Raw genomic sequence first — 18,890 nt, 5'->3', positions numbered from 1 at the left:
TTGCTGTTGTTGTCAGTGTTTCTCTTGTTGTTTGTGCTGTTTTTGTTGTCGGTGTTGTTGTTGCCGTAGGTGTTGCTGTTTTTGATGTTGTTATTGCTGTTCGTGTTGTTTTTAGTGTTGCTGTTGTTGTCCGTTTTGCTGTTGTTGTTGTCCGTTTTGCTGTTGTTGTCGTCGGTTTTGCTGGTGTCAGTGTTGTTGATGTTGTTGTGTTTGTTGTCAGTGTTGCTGTTCTTTTTGTTGTTGATGTCGTTGTTGCTGTTGTTGTTTTTGTTTTCAGTGTTGCTGTTTTCTGTTGTCTGTGATGTTTTTGTTGTCGGTGTTGCTGTTGTTGTCGTTGGTGTTGCTGTTATCAGTGTTTCTCTTATTGTTTGTGCTGTTTTTGTTGTCGGTGTTGTTTTTGCTGTTGGAGTTGCTGGTTTTAATGTTGTTATTGCTGTTCGTGTTGTTTTCAGTGTTGTTGTTGCTGTCTGTTTTGCTGTTGTTGTTGTCGGTGTTACTGCTGTTAGTGTTGCATGTGTAGCTGTTGTTGTCGGTGTAGCTGTTGTTGGTGTCAGTGTTGCTGTTGTTGGCGTTACTGTTATTGTTATCAATGTTGCTGTTGTTGTTTTTGTTGTCAGTGTTGTTGTTATCCGTCTTGCTATATTTGTTGTCAGTGTTGCTGTTGTTGGTGATGCCGTTGTTGCCGTCGGTGTTGCTGTTGTTGTTATCGGTGTTGCTGTTGTGGTCGGTGTTGTTGTTGTCAGTTTTGCTGTTGTGGGTGTTGCTATTTTTTATCAATGTTGCTGTTGTTGTTTTTGTTTTCAGTGTTGCTGTTTTTTGTTGTTGTCTGTGATGTTTTTGTTTTCGGCGTTGCTGTTGTTGCCTGTGTTGCTGTTGTTGTTGGTGTTGTCATTGTTGCTGTTTTTTTATTGTTGATGGTGTTGTTAATATTGTTGGTTTTGCTTTTGTTGTTGTCGTTTCTGTTGTCGTCGTTTTTGTCACCTGTGTTGTTGTTGTTGCCAGAGTTTTAGGCGTTGGTCTTGTTGTCCGTGTTGCTATTGTTGTTGTCGATGTTGCTTTTGATGTTGCTGTATTTGTTGTCAGTGTTGTTGTTGTTGCTGTTCTTGTTGTTGGTGATGCCGTTGTCGGTTTTGTTGTTGTTTATGTTGCCATTGTTGCTTTTTTATTGTTGATGGTGTTGTTAATATTATTGGTTTTGCTTTTGTTGTTGTCGTTGCTGTTGTTTTTGTGGTCGGTGTTGCTGTTGTCGTTTTTGTCGTCGGTGTTACTGTTGTTGTTGTCGATGTTGCTGTTGTTGTTGCTGTATTTGTTGTCAGTGTTGCTGTTGTTGCTGTTCTTGTTGTTGGTCATGCTGTTGTTGTCGTCTGTGTTGCTTTTGTTGTTATCAGTGTTGCTGTTTTGTCGGTGTTGTTGTTGCTGTTGTCAGTGTTACTGTTGTTGGTGTTTCTGTTTTTGTTGTAAGTAATGCTGTTGTTACTGGTGTTGTTTTTGTTTTCAGTGCTGCTCTTTTTTGTTGTTGTCTGTGATGTTTTTGTTGTCGGTGTTGCTGTTGTTGTTGGTGTTGTCATTGTTGCTGTTTTTTTATTGTTGATGGTGTTAATATTGTTGGTGTTGCTGTTGTTGTTTTCGTCGTCGGTGTTGCTGTTGTTGTCGATGTTGCTGTTGTTGATTTTGGTGTTGTTGTTGTCGCTGTATTTGTTGTCAGTGTTGCTGTTGTTGCTGTTCTTGTTGTTGGTGATGCTGTTCTTGTCGTCGGTGTTGCTGTTGTTGTCAGTGGTGCTGTTGTTGTTTTTTTGTCGGTGTTGCTGTTTTTTGTTGTTTGTGATGTTTTTGCTGTCGCTGTTGCTGTTGTTGGTGGTGTTGTTGTCAGTGTTGCTGTTTTTTTTAATTGTTGGTGGTGGTGTTATTGTCGGATTTGTTTTTCTGTTGTTGTTGCTGTTGTTATTGTGGTTGGTGTTGCTGTTTGGTGACAGAGGGTTTTAGTGGTACACCGTACCGGCAAAAGTATTGGGACACCTGCAGAGATTAAAAGTGAAGAAAATTGTTCCCTGGCTTTGCTTCATGTACTGTCAGGTTTGAAAAAATCTATTTTCATATTTTAGTATTATAACTACTATAAACATCTACTTGAGCGTAAAGGGCAGTGAATCTCAATTTTGTCTGTCAAACCCCCCAAGGGGATGGAACTGGCCACCGTGCTAACTTTTAGCATTTTAGTTCATCTTTGGCTCTGCACACTATTCGCATTAAATTTGTACTTTTATTGCATTTGATAATTTTGGGGGGAAAAATGAATATATATATATATATATATATATATATATTTTTTTTTTTTTTTTTTTTACTGATTTTAAAGGTAAAAACTACCAATATGTTAAAGTTAATGTTACTAATGATTGTCACACACACACACACACTAAGTGTGGTGAAATTTGTCCTATGCATTTGACCCATCCCCTGGGAGGTGAGGGGAGCAGTGAGCAGCAGCTGTGGCCACACCCGGGAATAATTTTTGGTTGATTTAACCTCCAATTCCAACCCCTTGATGCTAGGTGCCAAGCAGGGAGGTAATGGGTCCCATTTTTATCGTCTTTGGTATGACTCAGCCGGGGTTTGAACTCACAACACTGACACTCTAACCACGAGGCCACTGAGTAGGTGTGGCCCCAGCATCCTTTAATTTGGCCCTCAGTGGAAAAAGTTTGGACACTCCTGTTTTAGAGGGTCTTAACATATGGACAATGTCGCTAAGTTGGCAACACCAATCCCTGCATCGTCCTATTCTCTGGCGCACTGGTTGCATAATGGCCAGGGCGCAACCAAATGTATTTTAAACGAGTGTGGACTAGAGATGTCCGATAATGGCTTTTTTGCCGATATCCGATATTGTCCAACTCTTAATTACCGATTCCGATATCAACCGATACCGATATATACAGTCATGGAATTAACACATTGTTATGCCTGATTTTGTTGTGATGCCCAGCTGGATGCATTAAACAATGTAACAAGGTTTTCCAAAATAGATCAACTCAAGTTATGGGGAAAAAAATGCCAACATGGCACGGCCATATTTATTATTGAATTTACAAAGTGCATTATTTGTTTTTAACATGTCTCAAAACAGCAGCTTGGAATTTTGGGACAGAGCATGTGAGGTTGAGGTGGGCGGGGTTTTGGGATAGCAGGGGGGTGTATATTGTAGCGTCCTGGAAAAGTTAGTGCTGCAAGGGGTTCTGGGTATTTGTTCTGTTATGTTACGGTGCGGATGTTCTCCCAAAATGTGTTTATCATTCTTGTTTGGTGTGGGTTCACAGTGTGGCGTTTATTTGTAGCAGTGTTAAAGTTGTTTATACGGCCACCATCAGTGTGACATGTATGGCTGTGGACTAAGTATGCATTGCATTTATTTAAGTGTGTGAAAAGCCATAGGACTGGCACGTAAAGGCAGTGCCTTTAAGGCACGCCCCCCATATTGTCTTCTGGGTGGAAATTGGGTGAAATTCTGGAGAATGGTTGCCCCGGGAGATTTTCAGGATGGGCGCTGAAATTCGGAAGGGTTGGCAAGTATGATTGGGGGACTCAACTGCTCTGTGCTTCTCCCTCCGTACAGCGGCGCTTTTAAAAAGTCGTAAATTGTCCTTTTTTGAAACCGATACTGATAATTTCCGATTATTACATTTTAAAGCATTTGTCGGCCGATAATATCGGCAGCCCGATATAATCGGACAACTCCAGAAAAAAATTATATAAATAAATGATCTAATGTTGAATGTGCAGTTAAATATTTAAATTGTGAATCAATTACATGTAATTATTTCATTAGTCATTTAATAATTTCACATTTTTTAATCATGTCAGTAATTATTTAATTGATGATTTAATGATTAATTGAATTATTTGATGATATTATTGGACATCTCTAAAAAAATTATATAAATAAATTATATAATGCTGAATGTGCAGTTAAATATTTAAATTGTGAATTAATCACATGTAATTATTTAATTAATCATTTAATAATTTCAAATTTAATTATTTCATTAATTATTTAATTCATGATTTAATGATTAATTTAATTATTTGATGATAATATCGGCCATCTCTAGAAAATATTATATAAATAAACGATCTAATGCTGAATGTGCAGTTAAATATTTTAATTGGGAATTAATTAAATGTAATTATTTAATTGAATATTTAGTAGATTCAATTTTTTTTAATCATCTCAGTAATTATTGAATTCATGATTTAATGATTAATTTAATTATTTGATGATATTATCGGACATCTCTCGACAAAATTATATAAATAAATGATCCAATGCCGAATGTACAGTCAAATATTTAAATTGTGAATTAATTACATGTAATTATTTAATTAAATATTTAATAATTTCACATTTTTTTAATTATCTCACTAATTATTTAACTCATGAGTTAATGATTAATTTAATTATTTGATGATTAGTTTTTTTAGAACTCAATTAATTCATCATGTCATGATTTATTAAAGCATTTCATGACTGTTTTGGTATTCCATGCACTAATTGTATTCCCCCCACACACACACACATTAAAACATCTCTAGTCCATCCATCCATCCATCAATTTTCTACCGCTTATTCCCTTCAGGGGGGTACAGCCTGGACAAGTCGCAGGGCCAACATCTCTAGTCTTAACCTAAAACTGGTCGAGAGACTTGTTGAGTTGTCGTTGATTGATTACACGTGGTGTCCCGATACTTTTGTCCATGTGGCGTACTGGCTTGAGGAAGACTCAAGTGTTTATCTACAGGGCGTGACAAAAAAAAAATGTCCTCGTTCGGCTCGTGGTGTGAGCCAGCATAAAGTGCTAAACTACATTAGGAGAGCAAGCATAAAAAGGTGGCAATGTCCCCCGCCATGCTCGAGTTGCCGTGGAAACGCACGCTTCCTGTCTCCGTTCGGGGGGGGGGGGGGGTCCTGGTTTTTCCGGGGCGAGAGTCTCTCAGGCTGGAAGCGTGACGGCGCCCGGGGGCCCACAGCCGCATGCGGAGCCGCGAGCGTGTCGGATACAAGAAGGGAAGCGAAAGGAAAGGAGAAAGCAAACAAAAAAAGCACGTGGACGAGACTCACGACGCCAAGGTGGACCCGTGCAGCGGTTCTTTACAAAGCGGCCGTCTCTCCGCTCCATTCCCCCATCCTTCCAACCTCCGGTTGCCGCGGCGATCAGATCTTGCTGTTCTCCAAGTGGGAGTCAATGTGCTTGATGAGGGCATCGTCAGGGTAACCGACCGGGAACATCAGCTGGCACAGGGGGCAGCTGCGCACGTCGCTCTCCTCCGTCTCCATCCAGAGCTGCGGGGCGACACACCTGCACGTTAATCGGCACTAATCGGGACATGGAGATAACCCACGGGTGTCGAACTCAAGGCCCGGGGGTATTTGGCCCTCGAAAAGCCTGGAAATAATACGTATCAATGAAGTACTGTAACTTTTCTTGCTCAATGCATACTTTCTTTATACAATTGAGTTGGGAAATTGTGTTAGATGTGAATATAAACAGAATACAATGATTTGCAAATCCTTTTCAACCCATATTCAGCTGAATATGCTACAAAGACAACATATTTGATGTTAAAACTAATAAACTTTTTTTTGTTGTTGCAAATAATCATTAACTTTAGAATTTGATGCCAGCAACACGTGACAAAGAAGTCGGGAAAGGTGGCAATAAATACTGAAAAAGTTGAGGAATGCTCATCAAACACTTATTTGGAACATCCCACAGGTGTGCAGGCTAATTGGGAACAGGTGGCTGCCATGATTGGGTAAAAAAACACCTTACCAAAAAATGCTCAGTCTTTCACAAGAAAGGATGGGGCGAGGTACACCCCTTTGTCCACAACTGCGTGAGCAAATAGTCAAACAGTTTTAGAACAACGTTTCTCAAAGTGGAATTGCAAGAAATTTAGGGATTTCAACATCTACGGTCCATAATATCATCAAAAGGTTCAGAGAATCTGGAGAAATCACTCCACGTAAGCGGCATGGCCGGAAACCAACATTTAATGACCGTGACCTTCAATCCCTCAGATGGCACTGTGTCAAAAACCGACATCAATCTCTAAAGGATATCACCACGTGGGCTCAGGAACACTTCAGAAAACCACTGTCACTAAATACAGTTGGTCGCTACATCTGTAAGTGCAAGTTAAAGCTCTACTATGCAAAGTGAAAGCCATTTATCAACAACATCCAGGAACGCTGCCGGCTTCTCTGGGCCTGAGCTCACCTAAGATGGACTGATGCAAAGTGGAAAAGTGTTCTGTGGTCTGACGAGTCCACATTTCAAATAGTTTTTGGAAATCAAGTAATCCGGACCAAAGGGGAAGCGAACCATCCAGATTGTTATCGACGCAAAGTTCAAAAGCCAGCATCTGTGATGGTATGGGGGTGCATTGGTGCCCAAGGCATGGGGAACTTACACATCTGTGAAGACACCATTAATGGTGAAATACAGGTTTTGGAACAACATATGCTGCCAACTAAGCGCCGTCTTTTTCATGGACGCCCCTGCTTATTTCAGCAAGACAATGCCAAGCCACATTCAGCACGCGTTACAACAGCGTGGCTTCGTAAAAAAAGAGTGCAGGTATTTTCCTGGCCCGCCTGCAGTCCAGACCTGTCTCCCATGGAAGATGTGTGGCGCATTATGAAGCGTAAACTACGACAGCGGAGACCCCGGACTGTTGAACGACTGAAGCTCTACATAAAACAAGAATTGGAAAGAATTCCACTTTCAAAGCTTCAACAATTAGTGTCCTCAGTTCCCAAACGTTTATTGAGTGTTGTTAAAAGAAAAGGTGATGTAACACAGTGGTGAACATGCCCTTTCCCAACTACTTTGGCACGTGTTGCAGCCATGAAATTCTAAGTTAATTATTATTTGCAAAAAAAAAAAAGTATGTGAGTTTGAACATCAAATATGATGTCTTTGTAGTGCATTCAACTGAATATGGGTTGAAAAGGAATTGCAAATCATTAAATTCTGTTTATATTTACATCCAACACAATTTCACAACTCTTATGGAAACAGGGTTTGTATATGTACTCCATGGAATCGCAACTTCCATCCATCCACCCATTTTCTACCGCTTGTCCCTTCTGGGGCCGCGGGGGGGTCGCTGGGGCTTATCTCAGCTACAATCGGGCGGAAGGCAGGGTACACCCTGGACAAGTCGCCACCTCATCGCAGGTTGATTTAAATATTGTCTAATCATGCAAAAATACAGTCGTGGTCAAAGGTTTACGTACACTTGTCAGGAACATAATGTCATGGCGGTCTTGAGTTTCCAATCATTTCTACAACTCTTTCATTTTTTGTGATTGAGTGATAAATATCGCGGGGCGAGTCTGCGAGCGGATAGCTTGGTAGATCATCCACACGCTTCTGGTTGAATTTTTGACCACTTCTCTTGACAAAGTGGGTGCAGTTCAGCTAAATGTGTTGGTTTTCTGACATGGACTTGTTTCTTCAGCATTGTCCACATGTTTAAGTCAGGACTTTGTGAAGACCATTCTAAAACCTTCAGTCTAGCCTGATTCCTTTACCACTTTTGACATGTATTTGGGGTCATTGTCCTGTTGGAACACTTAACTGTGCCCAAGACCCAACCTCCGGGCTGATGATTGTAGGTTGTCCTGAAGAATTTGGAGGTAATCCTCCTTTTTCGTTGTCCCATTTACTCTCTGTAAAGCACCAGTTCCATTGGCAGCAAAACAGGCCCACAGCATAATACTACCACCACCATGCTCAACGGTAGGTTTGGTGTTCCTGGGATTAAAGTCTTCACCTGTTCTCCTCCAAACAGCTCAATTTTTGTTTCATCCGACCACAGAACTTTCCTCCAGAAGGTCTTATCTTTTGTCCATGTGATGTCAGATGAAACACAAATGGAGCTGTTTGGCCACAATACCCAGCAATATGTTTGGAGGAGAAAAGATGAGGCCTTTAATCCCAGGAACACCACTCCTACTGTCAAGTATGGTGGTGGTAGAATTATGCTCTGGGCCTGTTTTGCTGCCAATGGAACTGGTGCTTTACAGCAGTGGTCCCCAACCTTATTCTAGCTCCGGACCGGTCAACGATTGATAATTTGTCCAGCGGCCCGGCGGGGGCTGGGGGGACGGGACGGGGGGGGGCAGATTTTTTTTTTTTTTTTTTGGGGTCATGAAAAAGGGAAGTTTTTTGGGTTGGTGCACTAATTGTAAGTGTATCTTGGGTACTTTATGTTGATTTGAAAAAAAAAATACAATCTAAATAAATAAATAAAAAGTATAAAAAATTATTCTGCAGGACCACTGCTTTACAGAGAGTAAATGGGACAATGAAAAAGCAGGATTACCTCTAAATTCTTCAGGACAACCCAAAGTCCTGACTTAATTCTGGCAACTGAGCTAACTTTTTTTTTTAATCAATAAAACAGCAGTACTGATTTTCCATTTACAGTAACATAGACTACATTTTGAGGTGAAATTATTGTAAATTACTATATATGTTTTACATTTTAGATCTGAACAAATCTACTAATGAAATGCATTAAAAAAAAGTGTAATAATAGTATTCACTGTGAGAAGCGGGGGCCAAACATAACTGCGATGTGGCCCTCAGTGAAAACGACTTTGACACCTCTGAGCTAACCGCACGCCGACTCGCTCACTGACACTTCTTTCCAATTCTAAATCCATTCATAATTGTCAAAAATCAATTGAATTCTTTCCCATTCTTGCTTGATGTACAGCTTAAGTTTTTCAACAGTCCAGGGTCACCGTTGTGGTATTTTAGGCTTCATAATGTGCCACACATTTTCTGGACTTGACCAGTCTAATACCCGCACTCTTTTACTATGAAGCCACACTGTTGTAACACGTGGCTTGGCATTGTCTTGCTGAAATAAGCAGGGGCGTCCATGATATCCTTGCTCAAATGGCAACATATGTTGCTCCAAAACCTGTATGTACCATTCAGCATTAATGGTGCCTTCACAGATGTGTAAGTTACCCATGCCCTGGGCACTAATACACCCCCAAACCATCAACGATGCTGGCCTTTCAATTTTGCGACTATGATAATCCGGATGATTCTTTTCCTCTTTGGTTCGAATGACACGTCAACAGTTTCCAAAAACACTTTGAAATGTGGACTCGTCAGACCACAGAACACCTTTCCACTTTGCATCAGTCCATCTTAGATGAGCTCAGGCCCAGCGAAGCCGGCGAGGTTTCTGGGTGTTGTTGATAAATGGCTTTCGCTTTGCAAAGTAGAGTTTTAACTTGCATTTACAGATGTAGCGACCTACTGTAATTACTGACAGTGGTTTTCTGAAGTGTACCTGAGCCCATGTGGTGATATCCTTCACACACTGATGCCGCTTTTTGATGCAGTACCGCCTGAGGTATAGAAGGTGCAGTGATTCCTCCAGATTCTCTGAACCTTTTGATGATATTACGGACCGTAGCTGGTGAAATCCCTACATTTCTTGCAATAACCTGTTGAGAAATGTTGTTCTTAAACTGTTGGACAATTTGCTCAGGCATTTGTTGACAAAGTGGTGACCCTCGCCCCATTTTTGTTTGTGAATGACTGAGCATTTCATGGAATCTGCTTTTATACGCAATAATGGCACCCACTTGTTGCCAATTACCCGGTTAAAATGTTCCAAATAAGTGTTTGATGAGCATTCCTCAACTTTTTCCGTCTTTTTTGCCACATGTGCCAGCTTTTTTTGAAACATGCTGCAGGCATCAAATTCCAAATGAGCAAATATTTGCAAAAAAACCAAAAAAACAACAACAACAAAGTGTACCAGTTCGAACATTAAATATCTTGTATTCTATTTTTAAGACAAATTTTAAGATATTTAAAAAAAATATTTAAGTATTTTAAGACACATTGAAGAATATGTAAGATGATTTTAAGGCATATTTAAGATCTTTTAAGACATACCTGGGTATTTTCAAAACATATTTAATGTATACAGTTAAGTGTATATATATATATATATATATATATATATATATATATATATATATATATATATATATATATATATATATATATATATGGTGACCACCAAAGTGGTGACCCTCTCCCCATCCTTGTTTGTGAATGACTGAGCATTTCATGGAAGCTGCTTTTAAACCCAATCATGGCACCCACCTGTTCCCAATTAGCCTGTTTCACCGGTGTGATGTTCCAAATAAGTGTTTGATGAGCATTTTTGCCACTTGTGTCAGTTTTTTTGAAACAGGTTGCAGGCATCAAATTCCAAATGAACTATTATTTGCACAAAAAAACCCAAAGTTTACCAGTTCGAACATTAAGTATCTTGTCTTCTATTTTTAGGACGCATTTTGAAGATATTTTAAGAAATGTTTAGGTATTTTAAGACATATTGAAGTATTTTTCTTTATGATTTTAAGGCATATTTAAGATATTTTAAGGCATACTTGGGTATTTTTAAAAACATATTTTAATATATACAGTTAAGTATATACATATATATATATGTAGGTGTGGGAAAAAATCACAAGACTACTTCATCTCTACAGATCTGTTTCATGAGGGGTTCCCTCAATCATCAGGAGATTATTCTCCGGATAATCCAATCAAGACATACATATATATATATATTTTTAAGAATCCATCTATCCATTTTGCTACCGCTTGTCCCTTTTGGAGTCAATTTTTAAAAAATAGGTTTTTAGAGCTTTTCTAACCTGTCATCTTTTTTGAAAAATACATTTCATCATCATTATTATACTAAATAACACAATGCGAGAATTGGCTTGAATCAAAAATCGATTCCGAACGAAATTGTCGCCCCAGGTGTTTAGGGGGCCAAAAATTCCCACGCCCAGCACCCCTGGGCACATTCACGTGCGGAAAGACGGCGGCGGACACTCACGTTGATGGACGGCCAGGACTGAGCGTGCTCGGCAGATATGTAGCCGGGCTGGGGGCGGCAGCCCATGGCGTTGGGGCACTGGGCGGAGGCGGGGAAGGCCGAGCAGGAAGCCGGACCCCTCATGGCGCCGCCGGGCACGGCAGAGGTGAGCACCCCCAGCGTCCTGGGCGGGCTGATGGGGTGCGGACAGGTCCACTCCTCCTCGTCCTCGGACGACTGCAGCGGCTGCGGGGCCGGTGCGGAGCACGGGGGCGGCTCGAAGCGCAGGTGGGCCACCTCGGAGAGAGGAAAGGGCGTCTCTCGGGAGTCTTGGTGAGGCGACGACGCCCCCCTGTGCTGATGAGACGAGTGCTGCTGCTGCGTCTGTTTGGAGTAGCCCTCCACAAAAGGGCGGGGCTTGGGGAGGGTGGACACCGGGTCCAGGGAGAAGCGCGGCGGGCAGTGGTACGCCGAAGGGTCGGTCACCTCCGAGTAGCTGCGGCGGCCCTGGAAGCTGGCCCGCAGGTGCTGGCTGGGCGGGCGGCAGGAGTACGAGGCCGGCCCGTCGCCCATGTCCAGCAGGGGGGAGCGCCGGTGCGTGTCGGGGGACAGACGCTGCAACACCGGGGAGCGCCGCTGCTGGATGGGCGAGTGGTGAGGAGGGGGCGGAGCCGGGGAGTGGCGCTGCGAGATGGGCGAGTGGCGCTGAGATCCTGGCGAGTGGCGCTGGTGATGGATGGGAGAGTGCAGCTGGACTGGAAGACACATTCGAAACATGCGTTTCATAGTCAAGACTTATATTCAGGACCTGTTACCACACATTTAAAGCCTTTTTAAGACATGTTAAAGTTAAAGTACCAATGATTGTCACACACACACCAGGTGTGGTGAAATTACTCTCTGCATTTGACTCCGTCACCCTTGATCACCCCCTGGGAGGTGAGGGGAGCAGTGAGCAGCAGCGGTGGCCGCGCCCGGGAATCATTTTTGGTGATTTAACCCCCAATTCCAACGCTTAATGCTGAGTGCCAAACAGGGAGGTAATGGCTCCCATTTTTATAGTTTTTGATATGTTGAATATATTTTTAGTAATAATCTAATGATAAAAGATAATATACCACAATTAAACTTCCAACACTTAAAATTTTTTTATTTTTTTATTTATTTTATTTTTTTCCTGAAGGAATCAACAAAGTACTATCTATCTATCTATTATCGTTTTAAATTCAAATTATGGGGAAAAAATGTTTAATAACTGCACTTAGTTAGACACGTAAATATTGGAGAACATTAAGACATTTTTACAATATTTTTAGGACTTATTTAAATTATTTTTAGGACCTTTATAGGACAAATTTAGATGTTTTTAAGATACATAAGAAGTTCTTAAGACGTATTTAAGTGATATTTGGGATATTTTTAGGATGTACAGTATTTGAGATATTTTACAATATATTTTAAGACCTAGTGAAGTTGTATTGAAATTATTTTTGAGATGCATTTAATATATTTTTAAGACACATTTAGGATGTTTTTAAGACATTTACAACATACTGAAGATATTGTTAAGATATATTTGAAACACATTTTAGATATTTTAAAGACATATTTAAAACACATATTGAATATATTTGTAAGACAAATTTAAAACAAACATTTTTGATATTTTTAAGATATTTTAAGGACATATTTAGGATGTTTTTAAGACACATTTAGGACACATTTAATATGGTTTTTAAGACATATTTAACACATATTCAAGATATTTCCAAGACATTTCAGAAAAAATAAACATTTTTTAAACATATTCAAAATATTTTTAGGACACTTCAGATATTTTCAAGACATGTTTAAGACAAATTTCAAATTATTTTAAGGTATATTCAACACATTGAAGATATTTTAGACGCATTAAACAAATTATGAATATATATTTAAGACATATTTAACACAAAATGAAGATATTTTGAAGACATTATAATACATATTGAGGATATTTGCAAGACATATCTAAAACAAAAAACTTTTAAGACACATTTAAAATGTTTTTTAAGATATGTTTAAGGCACATTTAATGTTTTTAAATCATATTTAACACATATTGAAGATGTTTCTAAGACATATTTAACACAACTATAATGTGTTTTTTAGACATATTCAAGATATTTTTAGAACACACTAGATATTTTCAAGACATGTTTTAGACACATTTGAAATTATTCTAAGGCATATTCAACACATATTGAAGATATTTTAAGACATATTTAACTTTATGAATATATTTTTAAGACATACTTACCACAATATAAAGATATTTTCAGACATATTTAAGATATTTCTTAAGATGTATTTAAGATACTTTTTAGAACATGTTTTGACACGTATGCAAAATGTGTGTGTGTGTGTGTGTGTGTGTGTGTGTGTGTGTGTTTGTGTACTTTAACTTTAACATTGACATATCTATTAAACATTTAACATTTAACTTAACATTTTAAGATGTTTAAAGACATAATTAGGCATTTTTAAGATATTTTAAGGCATATTTAAGATATACTAAGACATACTTAAGATATTTTTATGACGTATTTAAGACACATCTAAGAGGCTTTTAAGACATAATTAGGCCTTTTTAAGATATTTTACGGCATTTCAACATATTTTATGACATGTGTATTTTTTATTATGTGTTGTTTTTAGACATGTTTAAGACATATCTATTACATAGACACATTTAAGTTATTTTTAGGATGTGATAAAGACACATTTTTAGATGTTTTAAGACATAATTAAGCAGTTTTTAAGATATTTTAAGACACATTTAAGATTCACTAAGACATATTTAAGATGTGTTTATGACATATTTAGGACACATTTAAGATGCTTCATTAGGCATTTTAAAGATGTATTTAGGATATATCAAGACATTTAACATGTTTTTATGACACATTTAAGATTCTTTTAAGACACAATTAGACCTTTTTAAGATATTTAAAGACATATTTAGGCTATTTTAAAACATATTTAAGTTATATTTAAGATAGTTTAAAACATACTTAATTATTATTTAAGACATATTTCTAGACCTTTATGTTATATTTAATAAATCTTTAAGACATATCTAAGACTTAATTAAGACACATTTATTATATTTTTAAGATACATTTTAAGACATACTTAAGATGCATGTATTACCCACATTGGAGTTTTTCCCTACTGACTGTTTTGCAGCATTAGCTGAGGTTAGCATTAGCGCACAGTGTGATGATAAAAGATGAATATCTGCAAGCACAGTTGCTGTGTTTCCCAAGAGCGGCCCATGCTGCTGCTCATTGCTCCCCTCACCTCCCAGGGTGTAAACAAGAGGATGGGTCAAATGCAGAGGACAAATTTCCCCACACCTAGTGTGTGTGAAAATCATTGAAACTTTAACTTTAACATACTGTATGTATTAAAACATAGACATATTTAAGTTATTTTTATGACATATTAAGGACAAATTTTAAGATGTTTTAAGAAATAATTACACATTTTTTAAATTTTTTAAAACATATAAGATATACTAAGAGATGTTTAAGATATTTTTATGACATATTAAAGACACATTTAAGATGCTTTTAAGACATAATTAGGCACTTCAAAGATATTTTAAGACATATATAAGATATATTACAACATAATTAGGATATTTTTATGACACATTTAAGATGCTTTTAAGACACAACTAGGCATTTTTATGATATTTTAAGACATTTGGATATATTTTTATGACATGTATTTTTTATTATGTGTTGTTTTTAGACATGTTTAAGACATATCTATTACAAAGACAAATTTAAGTTATTTTCACGACGTAATAAAGACACATTTTTAGATGTTTTGAGATATTTTAAGACATATTTAAGACATAGAAAGACATATTTAAGACTTAGTAAGACATATTTAAGATATACTAATATAGGTTTATGACATATTTACGACACATTTAAGATACTTTACAATTAGGCATTTTTAAGATGTATTTAAGATATCCATCCATCCATCCATTTTCTACTGCTTATCCCTTTTGGAGTAGCGGGGGGTGCTGGAGCCTTTCTTAAAACATATTTTGGATGCTTTCAAGACATGATTAGGCCTTTTTAAGATATTTAAAAACATTTAAGATATTTTAAAACTTATTTAAGTTATGTTTAAAATATTTTAAGACAGATTTGGGATATTTTTAGACCCTTAGGTTATATGTAAGAAATATTAAAGATTTATCTAAGACTTATTTAAGACACATTTTGTATATTTTTAAGATATATTTCAGACACACTTAAGACTTAATATGCATGTATTACACACATTGGAGTTTTTCATTACTGACTGTTTTGCAGCATTAGCTGAGGTTAGCATTAGCGCATGGTGTGATGATAAAAGATGAATATCTGCAAGTACAGTCATTGTGTTTCCTGCACGAGTGCAGCCAAAAGGTCGCCTAAATAAAAAAAGGAAACACGATCTCTGGTCGCTCGCTTGAGGTGTTGAAAAGGAGGCAGCGGTATCAAGCTGAAGTACTTTTAATGACAAGGCGTTTACATCCTGAAGTACTTTTTAACTTCCTGTGTGTCATGTTTAATCTCTAAAACTGGGCTCTCCAAACTGTTTCCACTCAGGTGGGCGATGGAGGGTTTGGGGGAATTTTTGGGCTAGCAATTTCACTTTCACAATAATAAAAAAAAAACAAATAGCTGCAGGCTGAAAAAATTTCCTCTAAGCCGTATTTTGGACAACCCTGCAAAAATGTAGCTCATGTCCAAAATGAAATAATAGCAATATTATGAGGCAAGTCTTCTCACCCGGACCAGCAGAGTCCTGGGACGCCTTCCTCAGGATCTCAGTCTGCTTGGAGCTCAGCGCTCGCAGGCGACCCAACTCCTCCGTCAGCTCCGTGTAGGCCAGCGCCAAGTTCACCCTGGATGGAAGTACAATACATACACACACACACACACACACACACACACACAAACCAAATTTAAATAATTTTGCATAATTCAGACAAATTTGTACGTGACTATTGAGGACCATTTATATAAAAAAAATTCAAATTAAATATGACACGATCAAACAATCAACAATCAAACCCTCAAACTAAGCAGTAAACATGTTTTATGGGCCAAAACTTAATAATCACTTAGACATCTTCAGAATGGATCTGACTATCATTTAAAACGGTTTCCCTTTAGGGACCTGTTTTTGGTCACCATATCGTCAGAAGTCCCATAAAGGTGTGTAAACAGAGCAATGTCCCCATTAAGTCAGCATTGCCGGAACACACACACACACACACACACACACACACACACACACACACACACACACACACACACACACACACACACACACCAAATTTAAATAATTTTGCATAATTCACAAAAAATTGTACGTGACTACTGAGGACCATTTATTAAAAAAAAAAAAAATAAAAAATAAAAAGTTCAAATTAAATATGGCATGATCAAACAATCAAACCCTCAAACTAAGCAGTAAACATGTTTTATGGGCCACAGCTTAAAAATCACTTAGGCATCTTCAGAATGGATCTGACTATCATTTTAGAAGGTTTCCTTTTAGGGGTCCTGTTTTTTGGTCCCCATATCGTCAGAAGTCCCATAAAGGTGTTTAAACAGAGCGATGTCCCCATAAAGTCAGCATTGCCGGAACACACACACACACACACACACGCACAAACACGCGCACACACACCCACACACACACGCGCGCACACCCACACACACACACACACACACACATACGCGCGCACGTGGTAAAAAAGTCCGTAAATTGAACGTAAAAAAAACTGGGCAGTTCAGCCGCCAGAATTTTAACATAAAAATACTGGTGCCATTTTGAATAGTGATGGCGAGGAGCAGTTTTCGCCGCCAAGCTTCGCCCACTACCAATGGATATGAACAGGTTCCGACCCATGCGACACTTCAGGGCGCATTTCTACCAATTACGATCCGGATCGGATTTAAATTAGGCCTTTTTAAGATATTTTAAGACATATTAAGACATATTTGAGATATTTTTTAATGACATATTTGAGACGGATGAAGATGTTTTTAAGACATAATTAGTCATTTTATTCAAGATATTTAAAATATATATAGGCATATTCAGGACATTTTTATGACATATTTAAGACACATTTAGGACGTAATTAGGCCTTTTTAAGATATTTAGGACATATTAAAGATATATTAAGAAATAGTTAAGATAATTTATGATATATTTAGGACTCATCTAAGATGATTTAAGACAGATATTTTAAAATATATTAAAGGTATATTAAGACATATTTAAGATATTTTCATGACATATTTAAAACAAATTTAAGAGGCTTTTAAGACATAAGTATTGTTTTAAAGCTATTTAAGATATATTAAGGCATATTTAACATATTTTATGACATATGTAAGACACATTTCAAATGTTTTTAAAACATAATTAGGCCCTTTTAAAATATTTTGAAACATATTTAAGATCTTTTTATGATATATTTAGGACACATTTACAATTTAAAGATGTTTAAGACATATTAATATACATTAAGAAATATTTAAGATATTTTTATATTCAGGACACATTTAAGATGCTTTTAAAACATAATTAGGCCTTTTTAAGATATTTTAAGACATATTTAAGACGTATTAGGACACATTTAAGATTTTTTTTTATGACATACGACACATTTAAAACGTTTTTAGGACATAATTAGGCCTTTATTAAAAATATTTAAGACGTATTTAAGATATATTAAGGCACATTTAAGATGTATTAAGGCACATTTAAGATATTTTTATGACATATTTAAGACACATTTAATATGCTTTTAAGACATAATTGAGCATATTTAAAGATATTTAAGATATATTCAGGCATATTTAAGATATGACATATTTAAGACACATTTAAGATGGGTTGTGTACCTAATGAAGTGTCCCATTTACGACATTGGGGGACATTAAAACATATTTAATACATTTTAAAAATATATTTAGATATTTTTAGGACACATTTGAATGATTTTAAGACACATTTAAGTTACATTTGGGAAGATTTTTAAAAAAAATATATCAATAAATTAATCCAAGATTACTTATATAGCCCTTAATCACAAATATCTAATTTAAGATATTTTAAGACTTATTTAGTTTATTTTAAGACCTAGTTAAGCTATATTGCAGATCTTTTTAAGAAGCAGTTAATATATTTTAAGACCTATTAAACACATTAAATATGTTTTTAAAACATATTCACCACATATTGAAAATATTTTTAGGACACTTTTAAGATATTTTAAAAACAGATTTAAAATCTTTTAAATACATATTCAACACATAGAGACAATATTTTTAAGACATTTTTAGGAAAAAAAATTACATATTTTAAGGCATGTTTAAGATACATTTACAATATTTTTAATACAAATTTAGAATATTTCTAAGAAATATTTAACATTGTTGATGTTTTAAGACATTCTTAGGATACGTTGAAATTATTTTTAAACATATTTAAGACATTTTTAGTACACATTAAAGACATTTTTAAGACATTTAAGATATGTTTGGGACATATTAAAGTTATTTTTTAATACATGTTTAAGACACATTTAAGATGTTTGTAAACATATTTACCACATATTGAAGGTATTTTAGGACATATTTAAGACAATTTAGGACACATTTAAGATATTTTTAAGACCTATGTACAACACATTAATTATGTTGTTAAAACATATTTACCAATTCAGGATATATTTTAAAGACATATATAGGACATTTTTAGTACACATTTAAGACATCTCAGGACACATTTAAGACATTTTAGGACACATTTAAAATATTTTTAAAGATATATTTAGGACACATAAAATATGTTTTTAGAAAATATTTACCACAGGCTGAATATATTTTTAA

At 36.6% G+C, this 18,890-nt stretch overlaps 1 protein-coding gene across 1 annotated transcript in view; it reads right to left on the bottom strand.

The window, feature by feature from the left end:
* Positions 1 to 277: 277 nt before the first annotated feature.
* Positions 278 to 18,890, bottom strand: part of tbkbp1 (TBK1 binding protein 1) — a 141,017-nt gene continuing 122,404 nt past the window's right edge. The window contains exons 8-10 of the mRNA XM_061908114.1: positions 15,768 to 15,883; positions 10,951 to 11,684; positions 278 to 5,338 (exon numbers count right to left, since the gene is read on the bottom strand). Coding sequence (XP_061764098.1) covers positions 5,210 to 5,338; positions 10,951 to 11,684; positions 15,768 to 15,883 — 979 coding nt within the window. The 3' untranslated portion in view covers positions 278 to 5,209. The remainder of the gene's footprint in view (positions 5,339 to 10,950; positions 11,685 to 15,767; positions 15,884 to 18,890) is intronic.

Source organism: Nerophis ophidion, linkage group LG08 (genome assembly GCF_033978795.1).
Source record: "Nerophis ophidion isolate RoL-2023_Sa linkage group LG08, RoL_Noph_v1.0, whole genome shotgun sequence".
Classification (NCBI taxonomy): domain Eukaryota; kingdom Metazoa; phylum Chordata; class Actinopteri; order Syngnathiformes; family Syngnathidae; genus Nerophis; species Nerophis ophidion.
Note: the sequence above shows the minus strand (reverse complement) of the source record. Positions and strands in the feature narration are given on the sequence as shown.